Here is a 23,844-nt window from a genome sequence, read left to right as displayed (position 1 = left end):
CTTCCTAGGTTTTGTGTTGACACCAGGAGGGGTTAACATGGATGAAGGCAAAGTCACGACCGTGCTTAGCTGGCCCAAACCTACCACTGTAAAGGAACTACAATGTTTCCTAGGATTTTCCAACTACTACCGCCGGTTCATCTGAAACTGCAGCAGCACAACCACTCCTCTCTCAGCTCTCACCAGTCAAAAAAACAGTACCCTCCAATGGACCGACACCGCCCTTACTGCATTTGAGACCTTTAAAGTCCTCTTCACCTCTGCACCCATTCTTAGGCAGCCATATCCTACCCTTCCTTTTTTTCCTGGAGGTTGATGCAGCCGAGGTCGGCGTAGGAGCGGTTCTCTCTCAGCGGGTAGGGCCACCTCCCAAATTCCACCCATGTGGATTCTTTTCCAAGAAACTGTCACCCGCTGAGAGGAACTATGATGTCAAGAACCGAGAACTCCTCGCCATTAAGCTGACTATCGAAGAGTGGCGCCACTGGTTAATTAAGAGGGAACTCATCACCCATTCCTGTCCTTACCGACCACCGCAATTTGGAGTACTTAAGGCGTGATAAGAGGCTCAACCCCAGACATGCTCGCTGGGCACTCTTCTTCACCCGTTTCAACTTCACTGTCACCTATCTGCCTGGCAAGAAAAATGTGGCTGATTCCTTATCCCATCTATTTGACTCCCCTTCCTCTAACCCAGCTCCTGAGCCCATCCTGCCTCTGTCTTGTGTCGTAGGACCCATACAGTGGGAAATCCAATCCGCCGTCCAAGAGCCCCTACAACATGACCCAGCACCTCCCGACACCCCTGCAGGCAAGACCTACGTTCCGGCGTCCATCAGACCCCAACTAATTCAGTGGTGCCATACCTCTCTGAGTTCTGGCCATCCCGGGATCACCCAGACCACGGAGCTACTGACACGCAAGTTCTGGTGGTCATAACTAACAGCAGATGTCCGAGATTACGTTCTTTCCTGTCCCGTCTGTGCATGGGCAAAGAGTCCTCGCCAACTACCTACCGGTAAGCTCGAGGGGGGTACTGTAACGTCTGCTTCCAACTCACAGTCTCAAACACATAGATCTCCTGAACGCAGCTCACTTTCCAGCTCACACTCTCAAACACATAGGTCCCCTGAAATGCAGCTCACTCTCCAGATCCCAATCACCTGAATTCTGATCACCTGTTCACACACCTGTATGTCATTATCACACACTATTTAGTTCAGTTCTTTGCACCCCATCATTGTGGGGTATTGTTTGTTTTATGACACGCTTCTATTCGGAGCTCTGTTTTTCCTGTAGTTTAATCCTCCCGTGTATGATAGTTTTTGCCTAATCCCTGTCTGTACCTTAGCCTATAAGATTTCCTGTTATCAACCTATTGCCTGATCTCCCGGACGACTTTACTAGCCTTTTCCCAGCCTGTACTGTTGCCTTTTTGGACCCCCTGTGTATGACCTTCTGCCTGCCCCTGGACCCAGCTACCTGCCTCCTCCTGTGGTCCTTTACAATAAACACATGCTGCGCCCTGCGCTTGAAACCAGCTCTGTCTCCCATCGTGTTCATTACATGATTATGCAACATTATTATCAATATTATAATACAGTTTAACACGTGCTCTCCTTGTGAACCCTCACAATGTTGTGGGTTTTATTGGTTTTATTTATTGATAAGACCCCAGCTCATAATCCTACTGATCATTGCTCAAAGCAAATTGGTGAGAGCAAGGAAATAAAGACTGAAGCAAATATTTACTATGCGATTAAACAATGCAGCTGGCTAGATGACTACAGGAGTGTGAAATATGGATGAGCTGTTCTCAATGGAATGGTTCTGAAATATTCTCTCTCGCCAAGGCGAGGTTTGACCGTGAACATATCATAGTCATTCACCTCGGTGGAAACGACTTGGGACAAACAAATGGGACAGCCCTGGTGTGTCAGATACGAGCTGATTTGGAGGTAGTCATACGGATGTTCCCTGGGACAACGGTGGTCTACTCTGAGGAGTTGGATGTTCTTGTTGGATGAGGACAATAAACAAGTGCATAGAGATGGCCCAGCGCTCACATGATATATGCCTACATACTTATAACCACTAGGCTAATAATAAATCACATATTTTTTAATGGTATTTCAAGCAGAATATCACGTTGTTAAAAAAAATGCCTAAATTGGTAATGCGTATATGTGGGCAAATTATAGACTTTTCAAGCGTTTTATGCAACATTATCGGCAAGTAACTACTGTGCCAAAGCGATTTAGAGTTGTTTAACAGGAGTGACGAGGGTGTGGATATAATGATAATGTAAATCATTATACTGCACGATTCTGTGCAAAATTACTATCACATTATTCAAAATATCGGAATTGGTAAAAAAAAAAAAAGGTTATTCATGGCAACATATTAGGCAAGAATTAAGTGTAGGCAAAGTGATCGTGCCGGGGGTACAACATTTGATGTACAGTCACATTCACCATAGTTGTCTGAAGCGTGCTATAAATTGCACAGCTGGCGATGCCTCATTGTGACTGGTTATTCCCCATCATTTGCAACAAGTCAATGAGTGTCATCACTATCTTTCTTTTGCAGTACATCAAACTGTCGTGATTACCAGCTGAGATAAACTATTATGAGTTGATTTTACAACTGGCTCAATGTTTATCTGCAGTTTTTTAACATCATACCAAAACCTAGGCTGCATTCCAAACACTTAACAGACACAGCCTCTCCTCTCAGTCCTCAAATTAAGTGGACACTTCTGATTACGTTTCATGACGTCTGACGAGTTTACACTTGCAGGGCAAGGGGCGAGGGAGGAAGGAATTCATTTTAAATGGACCGCTCTTGCCTAGTTACTTCTGAAGAAGGTTTTTACTTACACTTGTATGTTGACTCCATATAGACGTTACACAACTTCTTCAGGCTCGGGTCCTTTATTCAGAATTTCCACCTGACGTGCCCAAAGTAAACTGCCTGTTACTCAGGCCCAGAAGCCAGGATATGCATATAATTGGTATCATTGGATAGAAAACACTTTGAAGTTTGTATAAATGTTAAAAATAATGTATGAGACTATAACACAATTGATATGGTAGCCCGAAAATCTGAAGAAAAACCAACCAGAATTTTATTTTTTTGGGAGATCCCATGCTCTTTCAATGGAAAGCTATGGGTTCTATGTAATTCCAGCTCCCAGATTGCAATTCCTATGGCTTCCAGTAGATGTCAACAGTTTTTTTCAAGGTTTCAGGCTCGTTCTTCCAAAACGAGGAATAATTTTGAGTTTTGGCACCGGGAGTCACAGTTGGGAAGGCTAATTTTACTTTTCTATTGAACATACTTCTTTCCGTATGAAATATTATAGTTTATTTACATTTTAGGGTTCCTGAGGATTAAATAGAAATGTAGTTTGACTTGTTTTAACAAAGTTTAGCGGTATCTTTTTGGATTCCTTTGTCTGCATGTTGAACGGGTGGATTACTGAAATCGATGGCGCCAACTAAACAGACTTTTTGGGATATAAAGAAGGATTTTATCTAACAAAACGACCATTCATGTTGTAGCTGGAACCCTTGGGATTGCAAACAGAGGAAGATTTTCAAAAACTAAGTGATTATTTAATCGCTATTTGTTATTTTATGGAGCCTGTGCTGGTTGAAAAATATGTTGATGTGGGGCGCCATCCTCAAACAATCGCATGGTAAGCTTTCGCTGTAAAGCCTATTGTAAATCGGACAAAGCAGTTAGATTAACAAGAATTTAAGCTTTTAATCGATATAAGATACTTGTGTGTTCATAAATGTTAAATATTACGATTATTTATTTGAATTGCACGCCCTCCAATTTCACCGGATGTTGTTGACAGGTGTCCCGCTAGTGGGACGCCTAGCCTTAATTAACGTTTTAAGTTTTGGCTGACTTTTCTTAGCGGATGTACAGTCATCGCGAATTGAATGATGGGGCATTTCAGGCCCTGAAGTGAACACAATTGTACAATCGCAAACTCCATTAAAAACAAGGGCTGAGGGGCTTACGCTGCAAACTTCCCTTGCTTGGCTAATAATTTGGGCCGACGACAAATATGGCCGCGGGGATTCCCCCAAGGGCATAAGGCGAGGGTAAGTGGACGAGGGTGTGTCTTTTATGAGTTTGAAACGCAGCCATACTCTGAGTCTGGAGTTTTTTTGGTCTTAAAACTGGTTTTAACAGGATTCCTATGACCTTTTTTGAGAAGCTTTGTCTCGCAGCAACTCACTGCCTTCCTGAAGACAAACAATGTATACGAAATGCTTCAGTCTGGTTTTAGACCCCATCATAGCACTGAGACTGCACTTGTGAAGGTGGTAAATTACCTTTTAATGGCGTCAGACCGAGGCTCTGCATCTGTCCTCGTGCTACTAGACCTTAGTGCTGCCTTTGACACCATCGAACACCACATTCTTTTGGAGAGACTGGAAACCCAAATTGGCCTACACGGACAAGTTCTGGCCTGGTTTAGATCTTATCTGTCGGAAAGATATCAGTTTGTCTCTGTGAATGGTTTGTCCTCTGACAAATCAACTGTACATTTCGGTGTTCCTCAAGGTTCCGTTTTAGGACCACTATTGTTTTCACTATATATTTTACCTCTTGGGGATGTTATTCGAAAACATAATGTTAACTTTCACTGCTATGCGGATGACACACAGCTGTACATTTCAATGAAACATGGTGAAGCCCCAAAATTGCCCTCCCTGGAAGCCTGTGTTTCAGACATAAGGAAGTGGATGGCTGAAAACGTTCTACTTTTAAACTCGGACAAAACAGAGATGCTTGTTCTAGGTCCCAAGAAACAAAGAGATCTTCTGTTAAATCTGACAATTAATCTTGATGGTTGTAAAGTCGTCTCAAATAAAACTGTGAAGGACCTCGGCGTTACTCTTGACCCTGATCTCTCTTTTGACGAACATATCAAGACTGTTTCAAGGACAGTTTTTTCCATCTACGTAACATTGCAAAAATCAGAAATTTTCTGTCCAAAAATGATGCAGAAAAATTAATCCATGCATTTGTTACTTCTAGGTTAGACTACTGCAATGCTCTACTTTCCGGCTACCCGGATAAAGCACTAAATAAACTTCAGTTAGTGCTAAATACGGCTGCTAGAATCCTGACTAGAACCAAGAAATTTGATCATATTACTCCAGTGCTAGCTTCCCTACACTGGCTTCCTGTTAAGGCAAGGGCTGATTTCAAGGTTTTACTGTTAACCTATAAAGCGTTACATGGGCTTGCTCCTACCTATCTTTCCGAGTTGGTCCTGCCGTACATACCTACACGTACTCTACGGTCACAAGACGCAGGCCTCCTAATTGTCCCTAGAATTTCTAAGCAAACAGCTGGAGGCAGGGCTTTCTCCTATAGATCTCAATTTTTATGGAACGGTCTGCCTACCCATGTGAGAGACGCAGACTCGGTCTCAACCTTTAAGTCTTTACTGAAGACTTATCTCTTCAGTAGGTCATATGATTGAGTGTAGTCTGGCCCAGGAGTGTGAAGGTGAATGGAAAGGCTCTGGAGCAACGAACCGCCCTTGCTGTCTCTGCCTGGCCGGTTCCCCTCTCTCCACTGGGATTCTCTGCCTCTAACCCTATTACAGAGGCTGAGTCACTGGCTTACTGGTGCTCTTTCATGCCGTCCCTAGGAGGGGTGCGTCACTTGAGTGGGTTGAGTTACTGACGTGATCTTCCTGTCTGGGTTGGCGCCCCCCCTTGGTTTGTGCTGTGGTGGAGATCTTTGTGGGCTATACTCGGCCTTGTCTCAGGATTGTAAGTTGGTGGTTGAAGATATCCCTCTAGTGGTGCGGGGGCTGTGCTTTGGCAAAGTGGGTGGGGTTATATCCTTCCTGTTTGGCCCTGTCCGGGGGTATCATCGGATGGGGCCACAGTGTCTCCTGACCCCTCCTGTCTCAGCCTCCAGTATTTATGCTGCAGTAGTTTATGTGTCGGGGGGCTAGGGTCAGTTGGTTATATCTGGAGTACTTCTCCTGTCTTATCCAGTGTCCTGTGTGAATTTAAGTATGCTCTCTCTAATTCTCTCCTTCTCTCTTTCTTTCTCTCTCTCGGAGAACCTGAGCCCTAGGACCATACGTCAGGACTACCGGGCATGATGACTCCTTGCTGTCCCCAGTCCACCTGGCCTTGCTGCTGTTCCAGTTTCAACTGTTCTGCCTGCGGTTATGGAACCCCTACCGGTCCCAGACCTGCTGCTTTCAACTCTTAATGATCGGCTATGAAAAGCCAACTGACATTTATTCCTGATTATTATTTGACCATGCTTGTCATTTATGAACATTTTGAAAATCTTGGCTCTCTCTAATTCTCTCCTTCTCTCTTTCTTTCTCTCTCTCGGAGGACCTGAGCCCTAGGGCCATACGTCAGGACTACCGGGCATGATGACTCCTTGCTGTCCCCAGTCCACCTGGCCTTGCTGCTATTCCAGTTTCAACTGTTCTGCCTGCGGTTATGGAACCCCTACCTGTCCCAGACCTGCTGTTTTCAACTCTTAATGATCGGCTATGAAAAGCCAACTGACATTTATTCCTGATTATTATTTGACCATGCTTGTCACTTATGAACATTTTGAACATCTTGGCCATGTTCTGTTATAATCTCCACCCGGCACAGCCAGAAGAGGACTGGCCACCCCTCATAGCCTGGTTCCTCTCTAGGTTTCTTCCTAGGTTTTGGCCTTTCTAGGGAGTTTTTCCTAGCCACCGTGCTTCTACACCTGCATTGCTTGCTGTTTGGGGTTTTAGGCTGGGTTTCTGTACAGCACTTCGAGATATTAGCTGATGTACGAAGGGCTATATAAAATAAACTTGATTTGATTTGATTTTGATACGGGCCCTGGTCACTCCTCCGTTCAAGCAAGATGCATGCAGTAGTACACACCACCTGCCACTTGCCTGCCTCTCCATGAACCCAAAGGCTTTTTTAAGAGCCACCTAAGACATTAACATAAGTGTGTGTGTCATTTAATCACGTAGTTAACCAAGTTAGCAAGCATTTCCGTTTATTTTGAGTGCACGCTGCTGCAATTTGATCTAACATTTTGTTTTATTTTTGGTACAGAATCTGAAGCACTGCATTTAGTATGATATATTACATTTCGTATGGTATGTATTCAGTTGTGGGTGTCCATCATCCATTTCACATGATATGTTACGAATTACAATTCGTATGATATGTTACGAATTGCATTAGTTCATTAGCTAGCTAGCTTTCAGCTGACTGGTGTTAGCTAGCTACAGAGGCTAGCTACTGGACTTTGTAAAAGCAAGCTAACGTTAGCTAGCTACCTAGCTAATCAAAATATCTGTTTGCATTTATTGATTAACCTCAGCTTGAATACCACCATATAGCTAGCTATATACAGTAGCCTTGGTTTGTTCTCATGCCTTTCTTATGACTGGCAGCATGGTGCAAGCAGCTGTGCTGTTGACAAGCAACCGACCCGGTGTTATAGAACTCTCGGCTAAAAAAGATCTTAGCATTGTCAGAAATGCTACATCGTTGTTTCTTAATGGACGGAAATGTGCATTTGAGAGCGATAAATTATACATTTTATAAAACCTGTTGCACCTGAAGTGGACGCTATAGTCTCATTTTAAACCAACATCTAGAATTTGAGCTAGAAATACTCTTAAAACTTAATTGCTAACAACCCTGTTAAAAAATCCGGAATGTGCTTCTCAGTAACGGATGGGCGGCTCATGACAAGAGGCGGGGAGTGTGTTGTGTACCTCCAATCAAGTTGATTTGATTGGTGTCATATTGGCTTAGATATGATGGTAGGGAGATTTTAATTTAACACTGAGCTTCAACCAATGCGACTATCATTGCGTCTATAATTAGCTCTGGGTCGTGTTCGTTAGGGAATAAAGCAGAAAACGGAAAAACAAAATTAGCATTTGTTATTGGACAAGTCCAAGTAGTTCCTTCCTCTTTCAGTCCATTTTCTTCTGTTTATTCCCGAATGGACACAATCCAGGATTCATGTCGCTGGCCGTAAACAACAAACAATGTCATCTTTGGATATTGGAGTACCTGAGAAACAGTATGTAGTTCAACGAAAATATAAATGATTTCATGTTAAAATGTGAAGCATATTATTACAGTATAGCATAGCATCTTGATTACTATTTTGATTTCACCTTTATTTAACCAGGTAGGCTAGTTGAGAACAAGTTCTCATTTGCAACTGCGACCTGGCCAAGATAAAGCATAAAGATAAATTACTTGAGGTATGTTGCTCATACAGGTTATAAGGACACAAGGCGAGACCCAAATGCAGACACAGGAAGCAGATGGTTGAGCTCCGATATTTATTAATCCAAGGGGTAGGCAAAAGGTAGGTCGGGGACAGGCGAGAGTTCATAAACCGGGTCAGAGTCCAAAACAGTACCAGACGAAGGGCAGTCTCGAGGTCAGGCCAGGCAGGGGTTCAGTAACCAGATCCGAGTCCAAACAGTACAAGGGGATAGCCAGGCTTGAAGACAGAACAGGCAGAGTGGTCAGGCAGGCGGGTTCGGAGTCAGGACAGGCAAGGGTCGAAACCAGGAGGACTAGAACCAAAAGAGACTGAGGAAATAAATAGGAGCAAGGAAAACCACTGGTTGACTTGGCAAACAAGACGAACTGGCACAGAGAGACAGGAAACACAGGGAAAAATACACCTGGGGTAATAAGCAACACCTGGAGTGGGTCGAAACAATCACAAGGACAGGTGAAACAGATCAGGGTGTGACACAGGGAGTCTGGCAGACTTGTATTTTGGTTCAAATGAAACGGGATCATTAGATTAGTCTTAGTCTAGATTTAATACAGTTGTAGAATACAAGTTTTGTATTGATGTCAAGCTCAAGGTTCTGGGAAACTGGCATTGAGGTAGGCCTACTCTAGTCTATACTCTCACCCCCAAATAAATTCTACATCAATATTGGAAATGTATTCTTATATTCTTGTGTATTTCAAAATTGTTTGAAGGTTAGGGATTGTGTAATATCATTGATTCAAAGCTTTACTGTAGTTCCAGATTGAATATTACACAAAATATGAACCACTGTTTGTGTCAAATTATTAATGAAATGACTACATCATTTTTTGTTGAAGAGCTACATAAAAATACAGTAGATGGGGTGGTGGTGGCAGGTGGCAGGTGATTGCACTGTGTGACCATAATGATTCTCTGTAACGATCGTCGTAATCCTCCTCCTCGGACGAGGAGGAGAGGCGAGAAGGATCAGACCAATATGCGGAGTGATTAGTGTCCATGATTATTTATTATATCGAAACTGAACACGAAAACAAAAGAACACCATGAAAACAATCGACAAACAGTCCCGTGTGGCACGAATGCAGACACGCGATACAACCACCTACAAAACACACGTGAAACCCCGGCTGCCTTAGTATGATTCTCAATCAGGGACAAACGATCTACAGCTGCCTCTGACTGAGAATCATACCAGGCCGAACACAAAAAACCCCAACATAGAAAAACACACATAGACCAACCCACCCAACTCACGCCCTGACCAACTAAATAAATACAAGAAAAAAGGAAAACAGGTCAGGAACGTGACATAACCCCCCCCTTAAGGTGCGAACTCCGGGCGCACCCCTACAACTCAAGGGGAGGGTCTGGGTGGGCATCTGTCCGCGGTGGCGGCTCCGGCGGTGGACGAGGACACCACTCCACCACTGTCTTTGTCCCTCTCCTTCGCGTCCTTTGAGTGGCGACCCTCGCCCCCGACCATGGTCCAGGAACCTTCACTAAGGCCCCTCCTACATAGAGGAGACAGCTCAGGACAGAGAGGTAGCTCAGGACAGAGAGGTAGCTCAGGACAGAGAGGTAGCTCAGGACAGAGAGGTAGCTCAGGACAGAGAGGTAGCTCAGGACAGAGAGGTAGCTCAGGACAGAGAGGTAGCTCCGGACAGAGAGGTAGCTTAGGACAGAGGGACAACTCTGTACTAATGGCAGCTCCGGACTGAGTGGCAGCTCCGGACTGAGTGGCAGCTCCGGACTGAGTGGCAGCTCCGGACTGAGTGGCAGCTCATGACTGGAGGGCAGCTCATGACTGGAGGGCAGCTCATGACTGGAGGGCAGCTCATGACTGGAGGGCAGCTCATGACTGGAGGGCAGCTCATGACTGGAGGGCAGCTCATGACTGAAGGGCAGCTCATGACTGAAGGGCAGCTCATGACTGAAGGGCAGCTCATGACTGTAGGGCAGCTCATGACTGTAGGGCAGCTCATGACTGAAGGGCAGCTCATGACTGAAGGGCAGCTCATGACTGTAGGGCAGCTCATGACTGTAGGGCAGCTCATGACTGTAGGGCAGCTCATGACTGTAGGGCAGCTCATGACTGTAGGGCGGCTCTGGCAGCTCCTGACTGGCTGGCGGCTCTGGCAGCTCCTGACTGGCTGGCGGCTCTGGCAGCTCCTGACTGGCTGGCGGCTCTGGCAGCTCCTGACTGGCTGGCGGCTCTGGCAGCTCCTGACTGGCTGGCGGCTCTGGCAGCTCCTGACTGGCTGGCGGCTCTGGCAGCTCCTGACTGACGGACGGCTCTAGCGGCTCCTGACTGACGGACGGCTCTAATGGCTCGGGACAGACGGGCGGCTCCGAAGGCGCTGGGCAGACAGATGGCTCCGAAGGCGCTGGGCAGACAGATGGCTCCGAAGGCGCTGGGCAGACAGATGGCTCAGACGGCGCTGGGCAGACAGATGGCTCAGACGGCGCTGGGCAGACAGATGGCTCAGACGGCGCTGGGCAGACGGATGGCTCAGACCCGCTGAGGCGCACAGTAGGCCTGGTGCGTGGTGCCGGAACTGGTGGTACCGGACTGGAGACACGCACCTCAAGGCTAGTGCGGGGAGCAGGAACAGGGCACACTGGACTCTCGATGCGCACTATAGGCCTGGTGCGTGGTACCGGAACTGGAGGTACCGGGCTGAGGGCACGCACCTCAGGGCGAGTGCGGGGAGAAGGAACAGTGCGTACAGGGCTCTGGAGACGCACAGGAGGCTTGCTGCGTGGTGCCGAAACTGGAGGCACTGGGCTGGAGACACGCACCACAGGGAGAGTGCGTGGAGGAGGAACAGTGCGTACAGGGCTCTGAGGACGCACATGAGGCTTGGTGCGTGGTGCAGGCACTGGTGGTACTGAGCTGGGGCGGGAAGGTGGCGCCGGATATACCGGACCGTGCAGGCGTACTGGCTCCCTTGAGCACTGAACCTGCCCAACCTTACCTGGTTGTATGCTCCCCGTCGCCTGACCAGTGCGGGGAGGTGGAATAACCCGCACCGGGCTATGTAGGCGAACCGGGGACACCATGCGTAAGGCTGGTGCCATGTAAGCCGGCCCAAGGAGACGTACTGGTGGCCAGATATGTAGAGCCGGCTTCATGGCACTTGGCTCAATGCTCAATCTAGCCCTACCAGTGCGAGGAGGTGGAATAACCCGCACCGGGCTATGCACACGTACAGGAGACACCGTGCGCTCTACTGCGTAACACGGTGTCTGCCCGTACTCCCGCTCTCCACGGTTAGCCTGGGAAGTGGGCGCAGGTCTCCTACCTGCCCTAGACCCACTACCTTTTAGGCCCCCCCCCAATAAATTTTTGGGTTGTACTTGCGGGCTTTTCGGGCTTCCGTGCTAGACGCGTCCCCTCATAACGCCAGTTCCTCTCTCCGGTTTCCTCCGCTCTCCGAGCTGCCTCCAGCTGTTCCCATGGGCGGCGATTCACTTCAACTTTAGCCCATGGTCCTTTTCCTTCTATGATCTCCTCCCAAGACCAGAAATCCTGCTTCGTGCGCTGTCCGTTAACCCGCTGCTTGATCCGGGTTTGGTGGGTGATTCTGTAACGGGCTTCCTCCTTCTCTTCATCCGAAGAGGAGTAGCAAGGATTGGACCAACGTGCAGCGGGGTGTGAATTCATAATGATTTATTAAACAAAAACGACGAAACACGAAATAACACTTAGAAATACAAAATAACAAAAACGAATGTAGACTGACCTAAACCATGACAACTTACATACAACACGAAGCACGTAGGAACAGGTACAGACTATTACAAACAAACGAACAAACGCTACAGTCCCGTGTGGTGCGCAGACACAGATACGGACGACAATCACCCACAAACAAACAGTGAGAACAACCTACCTTAATATGACTCTCAATCAGAGGAAACGTCAAACACCTGCCTCTAATTGAGAGCCATACCAGGCAACCCCAAAACCAACATAGAAACAGAAAACATAGACTGCCCACCCAAAACTCACGCCCTGACCAATAAACACATACCAAACAACAGAAAACAGGTCAGGAACGTGACATTCTCATATAATAGACTGTTGAATATGCTTGAAAGCCAGTTCCCTAGGTTCTTCCTGCAGCATGTTCCCTGTATTAGCCTGAAACAATAGAAAAGGGATTTCGCCTCTGGCCTTAAGCGGCATTATCTGCCCATTTCAATTCCTCATACACAGCCCTTGGGCTTGACAGAGATTGTTTTAAAGGGGGCTTTTTAATTAGTAAAGACTTGAAACATCCTTTCTTTATAAAAATACATTCCAAACCCATCCCCCTCAACTTACAGTTAGTATAACTTATAATAAGGTTTGTGTTTTCCTCCACTCTCTTCTATTCATTTGTAATCACAATGAGGATTATTCTGCTCGCTCACTTGTTTCACAATGTAGTCTCCCGTGGCCATGCCTGGCCAAACACATCTCCTCGGTGGATTCGCTTCACTGACAGAAGTGGATCATTCAGATTGGATGGGCTGGAGGAGAAACTAGCAACTTGTGTTTGTGTGCGTGTGTGTGTGTGTGTGTGTGTGTGTGTGTGTGTGTGTGTGTGTGGCCGCACGTGTGTTTGAGTATGAGTGTGAGTGAACTGAGACCTCTTGTTATTAGATATTCCATTTTATTTTAGTCACGCCGACTGGCACGAAGCTGTAATATGGAGCTCAATGTTAAAATCAACTTGATTGGAGGTTAACAACACACTCCCCGCCTCTCGTCATGAGCCGTCCGGCTGTTACTGAGAACCACATACAGTGCACTTGTAAAGTATTCAGACCCCTTGACTTTTTCCCCATTTTGTTACGTTACAGCCATATTCTAAAATGGATTAAATAAAAAAAATCCTCATAAATCTACACACAATACCCCATAATGACAACGCAAATTTATTACAAATAAAAAATAGAAATACCTTATTTACATAAGTATTCAGACCCTTTGCCATGAGACTCGAAATTGAGCTCATGTGCATGTCTTGAGATGTTTCTACTACTTGATTGAAGTCCACTTGTGGTAAGTTCAAATGATTGGAGATGATTTGGAAAGGCACACGGCTGTCTACATAAGGTCCCACAGCTAACAATGCATGTCAGAGCAAAAACCAAGCCATGAGGTCGAAGGAATTGTCCGTAGAGCTCCGAGACAGGATTGTATCGAGGTACAGATCTGGGGAAGGGTACTAAAAAATGTCTGCAGCATTGAAGGTTCGCAAGAACACAGTGGCCGCCATCATTCTTAAATGGAAGAAGTTTGGAACCACCAAGACTCTTCCTAGAGCTGGCCGCCCGGCCAAACTGAGCAATCGGGGGAGAAGGGCCTTGGTCAGGGAGGTGACCAAGAACCCGATGGTCACTCTGACAGAGCTCCAGAGTTCCTCTGTGGAGATGGGAGAACCTTCCAGAAGGACAACCATCTCTGCAGCACTCCACCAATCAGGCCTTTATGGTAGAGCGGCCAGACGGAAGCCACTCCTCAGTTAAAGGCACATGACAGCCCGCTTGGAGTTTGCCAAAAGGCACCCAAAGGGCTCTCCAGACCATGAGAAACAAGATTCTATGGTCTGATGAAACCAAGAATGAACTATTTGGCCTGAATGCTAAGCATCAGGTCTGGAGGAAACCAGGCACCGCTCATCAGCTGCCAATAACATCCCTACAGTGAAGCATGGTGGTGGCAGCGTCATGATGTGGGGATGTTTTTCAGCAGCAGGGATACTAGTCAGGATAGAGGGAAAGATGAATGGAGCAAAGTACAGAGAGATCCTTGATGAAAACCTGCTCCAGAGTGCTCAGGACCTCAGATTGGAGCGAAGGTTCACTTTTCAACAGGACAACTACCCTAAGCCCACGCCAAGACAATGCAGGAGTGGCTTCGGGACAAGTCTCTGAATGTCATTGAGTGGCCCAGCCAGAGTCCGGACTTGAACACGATCGAACATCTCTGGAGTGACCTGAAAATAGCTGTACATCGACGCTCCCCATCCAACCTGACAGTTTGAGAGGATCTGCAGAGAAGAATGGGAGAAACTCCCCAAATACTGGTGTGCCAAACTTGTAGCGTCATACCCAAGAAGACTCAAGGCTGTAATTGCTGCCAAAGGTGCTTCAACAAAGTACTGAGTAAAGGGTCTAAATACTTACATTTCCTCGACTAAGAACAACCAAGACCACAACACAAACCATAGCCGAGAAAACTGTTTTGTTAAGAAACAGGAAGCTAGTTATGAACCGCATATAGTAAATGGTTGAACCCCAAATGCACAGAACCTCAGTTGTGCATGCTAGCATCAGACAACTTACCAGACTTGACTGACAGCATCACTGTTTCCACATGTGTAGAATTGTTTCCAGCTCCGGCATACTCTCTTTCCTTTATTTCATTATTGTAATCCAAATTTGTGCTGACTGATCAACACAGTTACTTTTCTGTGTTTTCACAAAAAATCTGAAGTCACCATCCACAAGTAAAAACTAGTCAGGGGTTGCGGGTTTTCAACAAATCAACTGTTTTAGACTATTGTCTTTTTTACCAAGCAAGAGAAATAAACTGTCAAATTAAATGGTCTGTCAAAGTCAATGTTACAGGTTTAATAGTGTAATGGTTAGAGTTACCGCCTGTGGATCAGAAGATTGCGACTGCCATTTTCACCATTCTTTCGTTAATAGTTTTGACAGCCCCCTTCCTCCCGACACACACCCACACATATACACACTTATTTGAATGTATTAGGTGGCTTTTAAAAGCGCCTTTGGGTTCGGGAAGTGGCAGGCAAGGGGCAGTAACTGTGGTGGTGTGTACTACTGCATGTGTCTTGCTAGAACAGAGGAGGTCTAAGGCACTGCATCGCAGTGCTAGCTGTGCCAATAGAGATTCTGGTTAGTGTCCAGGCTCTGTCGCAGCTGGCCGTGACCGGGAGACCCATGGGGCGCGCACAATTGGCCCAGCGTCGTGAGGGTTTGGCCTGCAGGGATATCCTTTTCCCATCGCGTTCTAGCGACTCCTGCGGCGGGCCGTGCACAATGTACGCTGACACGGTCGCCAGGTGTACGGTGTTTCCTCCAACACGTTGGTGTGGCTGGCTTCTGGGTTAAGCGGGTATTGTGTCAAGAAGCAGTGCGGCTCGGCTGGGTTGTGTTTCGGAGGACGCACGGCTCTCGACCTTCGCCTCTCCCGAGTCCGTACGGGAGTTGCAGCGATGGGACAAGACTGTAACTACCAATTGGATACCATGAAATATGGGAGAAAAAAGGGGTAAGAAAAGGAAAATGTAAAAAAGAACAGAGGAGAGGCCAGCTCTCAGACTCTCAAGGCAGAGGTCATTGCCCTCATCTGTGAGATGCATACCTTCTCTGTGGTACTGCCCAGGGACACACTGCTTGATGGCAGGGTGGTGGATTGTGGGCATGCGCCTGTCACGGAGAAGTGCAAACACCATCTGGTTGACAGGATGCCAGGCCATCTCTATGCGCTTGTTGATGTCCTTCTCCCACTGGAACATCCAACTCCTCTGCTGCAAGATGTCATAGTAGACCACCGTTGTTCCGGGGAACATTTGGATGACTACCGCCAAATCAACACGCATCTGACTTACTAGGGCTGTTCCCTTTGTGTTTCCCAAGTCTGTTCCACCGAGGTTAATGACTATGATGTCAGGGGGAGCAGCAGCACAGGCCCTCTGCTGGCGCAGAAATTCATCAGTTTGCCCCACTTCATTTCTAGCTATGTGACAATAGTTAAGGGAGAGGTTGTGATGCTTTCCGACCAGTAGATCCATGAATGCCACACAGTTTTCATGTTGATGAATGAGTAAATGCCTGGAAGCCTGCAAAAAAATGTATGTGAAATGTAGTAGTAGTGTAGATGTGGAATGACTAGAACTGCATTCCTATTGAATAAGATCATACACAGATTCCTTTCTTCCTCCCGTTCCAGGGCAGCATTAAATGTATAATTTAGACTTTTGCAAGGACAATAAACCATTTTCTGTATGTTTCTCATTTTTCTAGCCAACATTCCCATTGAAGCACCAAGTCCAATCTGTTCACCTGCTATATTTCTATGTGCTTGAGCGTAAAGCTTGCTCTGAGAGGATCTGTCAGACTTTCACTCTCTCCCTTCTTATCTCTGAGATAATCTCCAACAACGACTCATAAAACTATTGATCATCACCAAACATGAAAATTCAGACTGTATTTATCCATATTTTTTAAATCGTTTTTTTTTTTTTTTTAGATTTGCCTTATATAGTTCAGTTTAAATAATTAGCAAGTCTGAAGGGTAGGCTACTAGCTAGCCAGCTAGCTGGATAGGTCTATATGTGGGCCTGGTACACGTGTCAAACTCATTTAACGGATGGCCGAGTATCTGCAGGTTTTCGCTCCTCCCTTGTACTTGATTCATGAATTAAGGTCACTAATTAGTAAAGAACTCTCATCTGGTTGTCTAGGTCTTAATTTATTTTTTTTAAACGCCAGGCCCTCCATGGAATGAGTTTGACACCCTTGGCCTAGTAGGTCTATCTGATTTATTTGTTACAGTCCAGAATCATCTTATTGAAGAACATTCAATGACCTAGCTGAGCCTTTACAAGTAAGTTAAACACAGAGAGTAGATATATGTCGGTAGAAGGCTAGTATGTGTCAGTCTCACCAGTTAGGCCTAGACAGCCAACTAATATGCAAACAGACCAGTGGTGAGTGGCTGATAATGAGCATTGCGAGTGACAAAAACATTAGCCTATACTATTAAGACAGCATGACAACGTTAGCTGTCGTCCAGTCAGAAATGATGTTTGATCCGTTTTACATGAAATGGACAAAATCAGACACATGCAGAAAACTATGTTGCAAACGTTTCTCCTTGTCAGTTTCACTTTTATGCAGGATTTTTAATACAAGCCCAGTGCTACCCTACCTGATTCTATTACTCATCTGTTCTTCAAGATCTCCTCTGTTCATAGAGACTTTGAGTAGTAGAATATTTAGTTCTCAATGACATGTATTGCCAAATAAAAAGGTTAAAGGAAATACAGGCAGGCACCACATTACTAGAAGATAAAACACCTCTCTCAATCAAGCACGACAATCGTGTAAGTATAAAAGCAAACTTGCTTTCATATAATAAAAAAAAGCTTGAAACGGTAGTGGAAGTGGATTAGTGTGGTGTGTGAAGAATCCAATACTTTACCTTGTATGCTGTACAAATCATATTATTGTGGAAGCACCTCCTCTCAGAGTATGAATTAGGCTGTTTGAGAAAGTTTGAATCCTAAGCAACCAGCATACACATTGTTGGAAGTATAATATACCAACATAGCTATTGTAGTAGGTCAACGCTGTGTACTGGGAAACCTTGGTGGAGCATGGGTTGAGTAGGCATTGTGGTGCTCATTTCCTTTCTTTTTCGGCTTCAGGACTTCTCACTTATAACAGTTTTTGTTTTTTATACATGATATTCAGGTATGGTTGTGTGTGTGTGTGTCTGTGTGTGCATGTGTGTGTGTATATGTACAGGTAACTGACAAAATAATGGAAACACAAGTAAATGAGGGATACAAAGTATATTGAAAGCAGGTGCTTCCACACAGGGGTGGTTTCTGAGTCAATTAACATCCCATCATGCTTAGGGTCATGTATAAAAAGGCTGGGCAGGCCATTATTTTGGACATTATTTTGGCTACCATGGCTATGCCCCCATAGGATGACAATGCCGCCCTCCACAGGGCACGAGTGGTTACTGAATAGTTTGATGAGCATGAAAACGATGTAAACCATATGCCATGGCAGTCTGTCACCAGATCTCAACCCAAATTCATTTATGGGAGATTCTGTAGCAGCGCCTGAGACAGCGTATTCCACCACCATCAACAGAACACCAAATGATGGAATTTCTTGTGGAAAAATGGTGTCGCATCCCTACAATAGATTTCCAGACACTTGTAGAATCTATGCCACGGTGCATTGAAACTGTTCTGGCTCGTGGGGGCCAAACGACCTATTAAGAGACATTATGTTGGTGTTTCCTTTATTTTGGCAGTTACCTGTGTGTGTGTGTGTGTGTGTGTGTGTGTGTGTGTGTGTGTGTGTGTGTGTGTGTGTTTGTTTGTGGGGGATAAGGGGTTGTATATGAGAGGGAATTGAAACCTCTTGTTATTAGATGACACACATTGGATATCAGCTTTTTCCGTGAGAGAGAGAGAGAAAAACACAGGAGAGAGTGCATCGTATTGTCGAAGAAGATGATATGATTTCGGAGAACAGAAATGCTTTTACACAATCTAACAGCAATTTGGAAAGGGCTCGAACACAAACACAATCATTCTGCACAAAAACTATAATAAAGAAAAGAAAATGACAGTATATGAAGTATGCAGAAGGTATACTGTACCTAATGTGAATTTTGACAACACTTACATGTTTGAAGTCGTGGACCTCGAGCACCTCATCACTGCCGTTCCCCATCCTGAAGATCTCAATGCGGTGGGCGGGGTCAATCTCCATGATACTGTCTGTCTCCATACCGTCCAGCATGGCCTTGTAATGTTGGTCGTACACCTGGAGACACAGGACCAATCAGAAACATCTTCAGCCTGACTGACAGGTCATTTAACCAATAGTACATGAGGGTGTGGCAACTCAACTCAGTAGCTCAAATATATTGCCTTTCAATAGTCTTTCAATAAGCTTACTATACTGCCAATAGCGCAAACCTAGGTGTGGCAGGTATCCTAGTGATTAGAGAGGTGTGACAGCAATCGGAGGGTTGCTAGGTCAAATCCTGTGTCTTGCGGGAAATGAGCTGGTGACCGGAGGGTTGCTGGTATCAAATCCTAGATGTCATTGACTCTTGGACAAGGCTCCTAAGCCCCCCAACAACTTCTCCATGGGCACCCAGTGTGGCAGCTCCCCGCTCCAACCAGTATGTGTGTCTTTCAGAGGGGTTTGGATAAATCAGAAGTCCAATTTTTTTTGTACCTTGTGTAGAATTGACAAATGAAGTGATCTTAATCCTTAATGTATGGCCTTTCAATAGGCTTAATATACAGTCTATAGGCGTAATACACTGCAAATAATTATAATCCAAAGAGAAATACTGTAATCTAAAGATGTGAGGCCCATACACTCACTTGATGCAATCACATTGATCTAGCTATGTCATATTCTTCAAAGCATCATGTCCAAATTTGACCAATGCAACCAATACACCACCGCAGTGGCATCTTGCATGCTGACATTTGTAAAGTGCGAAAGTATTCATAAACAAGATCAGAGATAATACTAAGTCATTGTTCATACATGCAACCACATTTGTACATCCATAGAGGCTGCGTAAGTACCCTTCGAGTTGCTATGTCGAATAAATGCCACTTCGAAAATGTGGCTCGGATAGTTGTTTGTTTTTCTTGGCCGTACCTTAAAGCACTTGATTATGTATTGTTCTTGGGCACGCCGGGGCGGCTGTTAAAATTCCCTGTCTACAAAAATGATTCATGCCTATGAGATGAAAACTACGCTATTAATATGTATGTGGAGTGTGGTGTTATGATGAGAAATATATTGCTGAGTTCATCTTCATCTGTTGGGGTGATGAATCAAAGCGCCCCATACTGTACCAATGAGAGAGTTGATTAATGGATACAGGTAGGCGGCCAATGAAATCCATCAAGATTAATATTCCCAATCAACATGTCGGGGCCACTGATTGTTAAGGGATCTAACACAGAAATAACCCAAGCCCTGTGACAAATGTAGTTTCTTTCTAGTGTTTATGACTATAATGTCCATGCATGATTCTCCTAGGTTGGTTTAGTGACTCTAGTACCACTAGTTAAAGCTCTATAGCGTGGCAATACCATTCAGAAAGAGGTTAGATAAGCATTCGATTACACTCTTCATACATCTGCTCAACGTGTTGTTCACCTACTCACTACCACATACTCCTTATGACATTTAAATGACCTGCACCACATATTACCATCAAGCTCATCAATAGGGTAGCAATAATGATTGAATGGGATATAATTCTTAACAGAAAATCACGGCAAGTATGGCTCTGGAATATAAATAGCCATTAACATGGGTCTCAATGGCCTTGGCTCAGAAAGGAACCTGAACTTTAAAATCTTAAGACGTAGCCAAATGAAGATGGACCTGATATTCAAGTGTCAGTCGAGCAGTTATGTGAAATTCAGAGCCATTAAACAGTCTGGGAGCCCTTGCGGTGGATTAAAGTTCCATTTAAGCCTTTTCTTCTATATTAGCATAAAGGTGGAAAGGACTTATTGATTTATACTAAAACAGTTCATCCCATTTTCTGTAGGCGGTGATGGCTTCTGTGGATCCTTGGGTTTGTGGCAGGTGCAGTATTGCTCAACTATTAGTAATACAGTGCATTCAGAAAGTATTCAGACCCCTTGACTTTTTCCACATTTGTTACGTTACAGCCTTATTCTAAACGGATTAAATAAATGTTTTTTTCTCATCAATCTACACGCAATACCCCATAATGACAAAGCAAAAACAGGTCTTTATACATTTTAGAAAATGTATTAAAAATAAAAAACAGAAATACCTTATTTACATAAGTATTCATAACCTTTGCTATGAGACTCAAAATTTAGGTCAGGTGCATCCTGTTTCCATTGATCATCCTTGAAATGTTTCTAAAACTTGATTGGAGTCCAACTGTGGCAAATTCAATTGATTGGACATGATTTGGAAAGACACACACCTGTCTATATAAGGGCCACAGTTGACAGTGTATGTCGGAGCAAAAACCAAGCCAGGAGGTCAAAGGAATTGTCTGTAGAGCTCCGAGACACGATTGTGTCAAGGCAAAGATCTGGGGAAGGTTACCAAAGAAATTCTGCAGCATTGAAGGTCGCCAAGAACACAGAGGCCTCCATCATTCTTAAATTGAAGAAGTTTGGAACCACGAAGACTCTTCCTAGAACTGAACAATCGGAGGAGAAAGGTCTTGTTCAGGGAGGTGACCAAGAACCTGATGATCACTCTGACAGAGCTCCAGATTTCCTCTGTGGAGATGGGAGAATTTTCCAGAAGGACAACCATCTCCGCAACACTACACCAATCAGGCCTTTATGGTAGAGCGACCAGACGGAAGCCACTCTTTGGCCTGAATGCCAAGTGTCACATCTGGAAGAAACCTGACACCATCCCTACGGAGAAACATGATGGTGGCAGCATCATGCTGTGGGGATGTTTTTCAGCGGCAGGGACTGGGAGACTAGTCAGGATCAAGGATCTGCAGAGAAGAATGGAAGAAACTCCCCAAATACAGGTGTCAACCTTGTAGCATAATACCCAAGAAGATTCAAGGCTGTAATCTCTGCCAAAGGTGCTGAGTAAAAAGTCTGAATACTTATCTAAATGTGATATATATATTTTTTTATATATACAAATTTGCAAAAAAATTGAAAACTTTTTGCTTTGTCATTATGGGGTATTGTGTGTAGATTGATAAGTGGAAAAAACAATTGAATCAATTTTAGAATAAGTCAGTAACGTAACAAAATGTGGGAAAAGTCAAGGGGTCTGAATACTTTCCGAATTCACTGTATTATTAAAGTAACTGTCCAGTGAAAATCTCACTTTTGAAAGTTCATATTCTATTCACGCATACCTAATGTTATTGATCTGTCCTATACTCGTATTTGTGGCCAAATCAAAAATTGGAGGAAAAACACTTAAAAAAACACCTCAAACTTAAACAGACCTTTTAAAATCTTTGCTATTTCCTCATAGATGATGATGTCATCATCCTGAGGACAATGAGCTGGCCAATCAGCCGTCTGCTCCCATTAATATTTTTAATGACCGGTATACGCCAACACCATTCTAACATAGAAAACACTGGACAATTACTTTAAGCTTGTGAATATAACAGCAAGGTTAGAAATATGGCTTTCTTAGAACTAGCATTTTGGTTAATGGACAATATTCATACATTTGTTTACCACAAATTGTCATATCAAACATGGTTAATTGTAATGGATTTTATGGGGTGGATTGACTTTGGATAGCACTAGTGTTCATCTAATCTTTTCGCAAATCGAATATTTCAATTTCTTATAGCCCTTCCTCACCAACATTGAGTCTCTTCACTAGAAACCGAGAGTATTCTTCAGTTTTAACTTTGCTTCATTGTCTCCTCAGCATTTTTACCAATTACTAAACAGCAAATTCTTCCAGAAGCACATGCTCGGCAACCGAAGCCTGACTGCCTCACAAAAGATCTCAGCGTTGCAAGGAATGATAGTGAAAGTTAATTAGCTTTCTGTGCGACTTCACGTAGACTGGGGAGGCCAATGCTAAGGGAGTACATCCTGAGTGCTCCTGAAGCAAATTCATATTGATTTGTACTCGATCGGGCTGGCTATTCAGATATGTCATATAATTAATTTAAAGGTTCCGATTCAATGCGGTTGCATAACATACTCAACATACATGATATATAAGAAATATGACTTATCAAAACAGTGAAGTTAAGTTAAAGGAACAATTAAAAAAGTGTCTGAATTAGTCTCCCCAGTACCAAGGCAGCTAAGAGAATACACTGTATGATAACCTCTCTATGAATGTCACAGTACAAATTATTATGCCTTCCTTACTCCGTACAACCCGCCGAATCTAAATAAATTTTTTACAGGGTACGAGGGAAAGATCTCCTCTTATCAAAAACCACCATCAGTATCTCCCATTCCCCCTAGGAAGGGCTCAGGTTTCCCACATAGCCCTATGCCTCTCACCATCATCAGTCGATATACAAAAATAGAAGGTTCAATCAATCTGTCAATCAATCAAAGTTTTTTTGTCACATGTTTTGTACTTGAGCTATTCTTGTCTATTAATGTTCTGTAAAATGTCATGTTTCATGTTCTGTGTGGACCCCAGGAAGAGTAGCTGCTGCTACAACAGCTACTGGGAATCCTGATAAATATCCATACAGGAGGTGTAAAAGAGTGAAATGCTTACTTGCACAGCGGGAAATTCGCTTCCAACACGAACACGACACTGCAAATTGTATGGAAGCATTTCCTGACAATGTCTTGTTTATTTATCCACAGCAAGGCCTTTCTCCGAGGTGGTCCTTAACAACCTCTACCCAGATGGTTGCAAACATACTGTAGAGCCACAAAAGGGCCTAGTGAATAAGAGACAGCAGGCCCAACTAGCCCACAGGTTGATTGTGTGAATGGGGCTCTATCCATCTGTGGTACCGAAGGACATTGCGTAAAGGTCACAGCGATGCTGTGTGCAAGTGAGTGGGTGTATGAAGGACAGGACTGTTTGTGTGTGTGTGTGTGTGTGTGTGTGTGTGTGTGTGTGTGTGTGTGTGTGTGTGTGTGTGTGTGTGTGTGTGTGTGTGTGTGTGTGTGTGTGTGTGAGCCTCATGGCAGCCTCGGGCACACCGGTGATGGATAGAGGTGGGCAGCAGCTCAGACAGCCATACTGGTCACCAATTACAAGTCA

General features: G+C 44.6%; 1 protein-coding gene across 1 annotated transcript in view; it reads right to left on the bottom strand.

The window, feature by feature from the left end:
* The window catches only part of LOC120048002 (tenomodulin-like), a 77,932-nt gene that overhangs the window by 23,959 nt on the left and 30,129 nt on the right, over nt 1–23,844 (bottom strand). Inside the window, exon 3 of the mRNA XM_038993659.1 lies at nt 18,766–18,906. Coding sequence (XP_038849587.1) covers nt 18,766–18,906 — 141 coding nt within the window. The remainder of the gene's footprint in view (nt 1–18,765; nt 18,907–23,844) is intronic.

The sequence above is a fragment of the Salvelinus namaycush genome, chromosome 5 (assembly GCF_016432855.1).
Source record: "Salvelinus namaycush isolate Seneca chromosome 5, SaNama_1.0, whole genome shotgun sequence".
NCBI lineage: Eukaryota > Metazoa > Chordata > Actinopteri > Salmoniformes > Salmonidae > Salvelinus > Salvelinus namaycush.
Note: the sequence above shows the minus strand (reverse complement) of the source record. Positions and strands in the feature narration are given on the sequence as shown.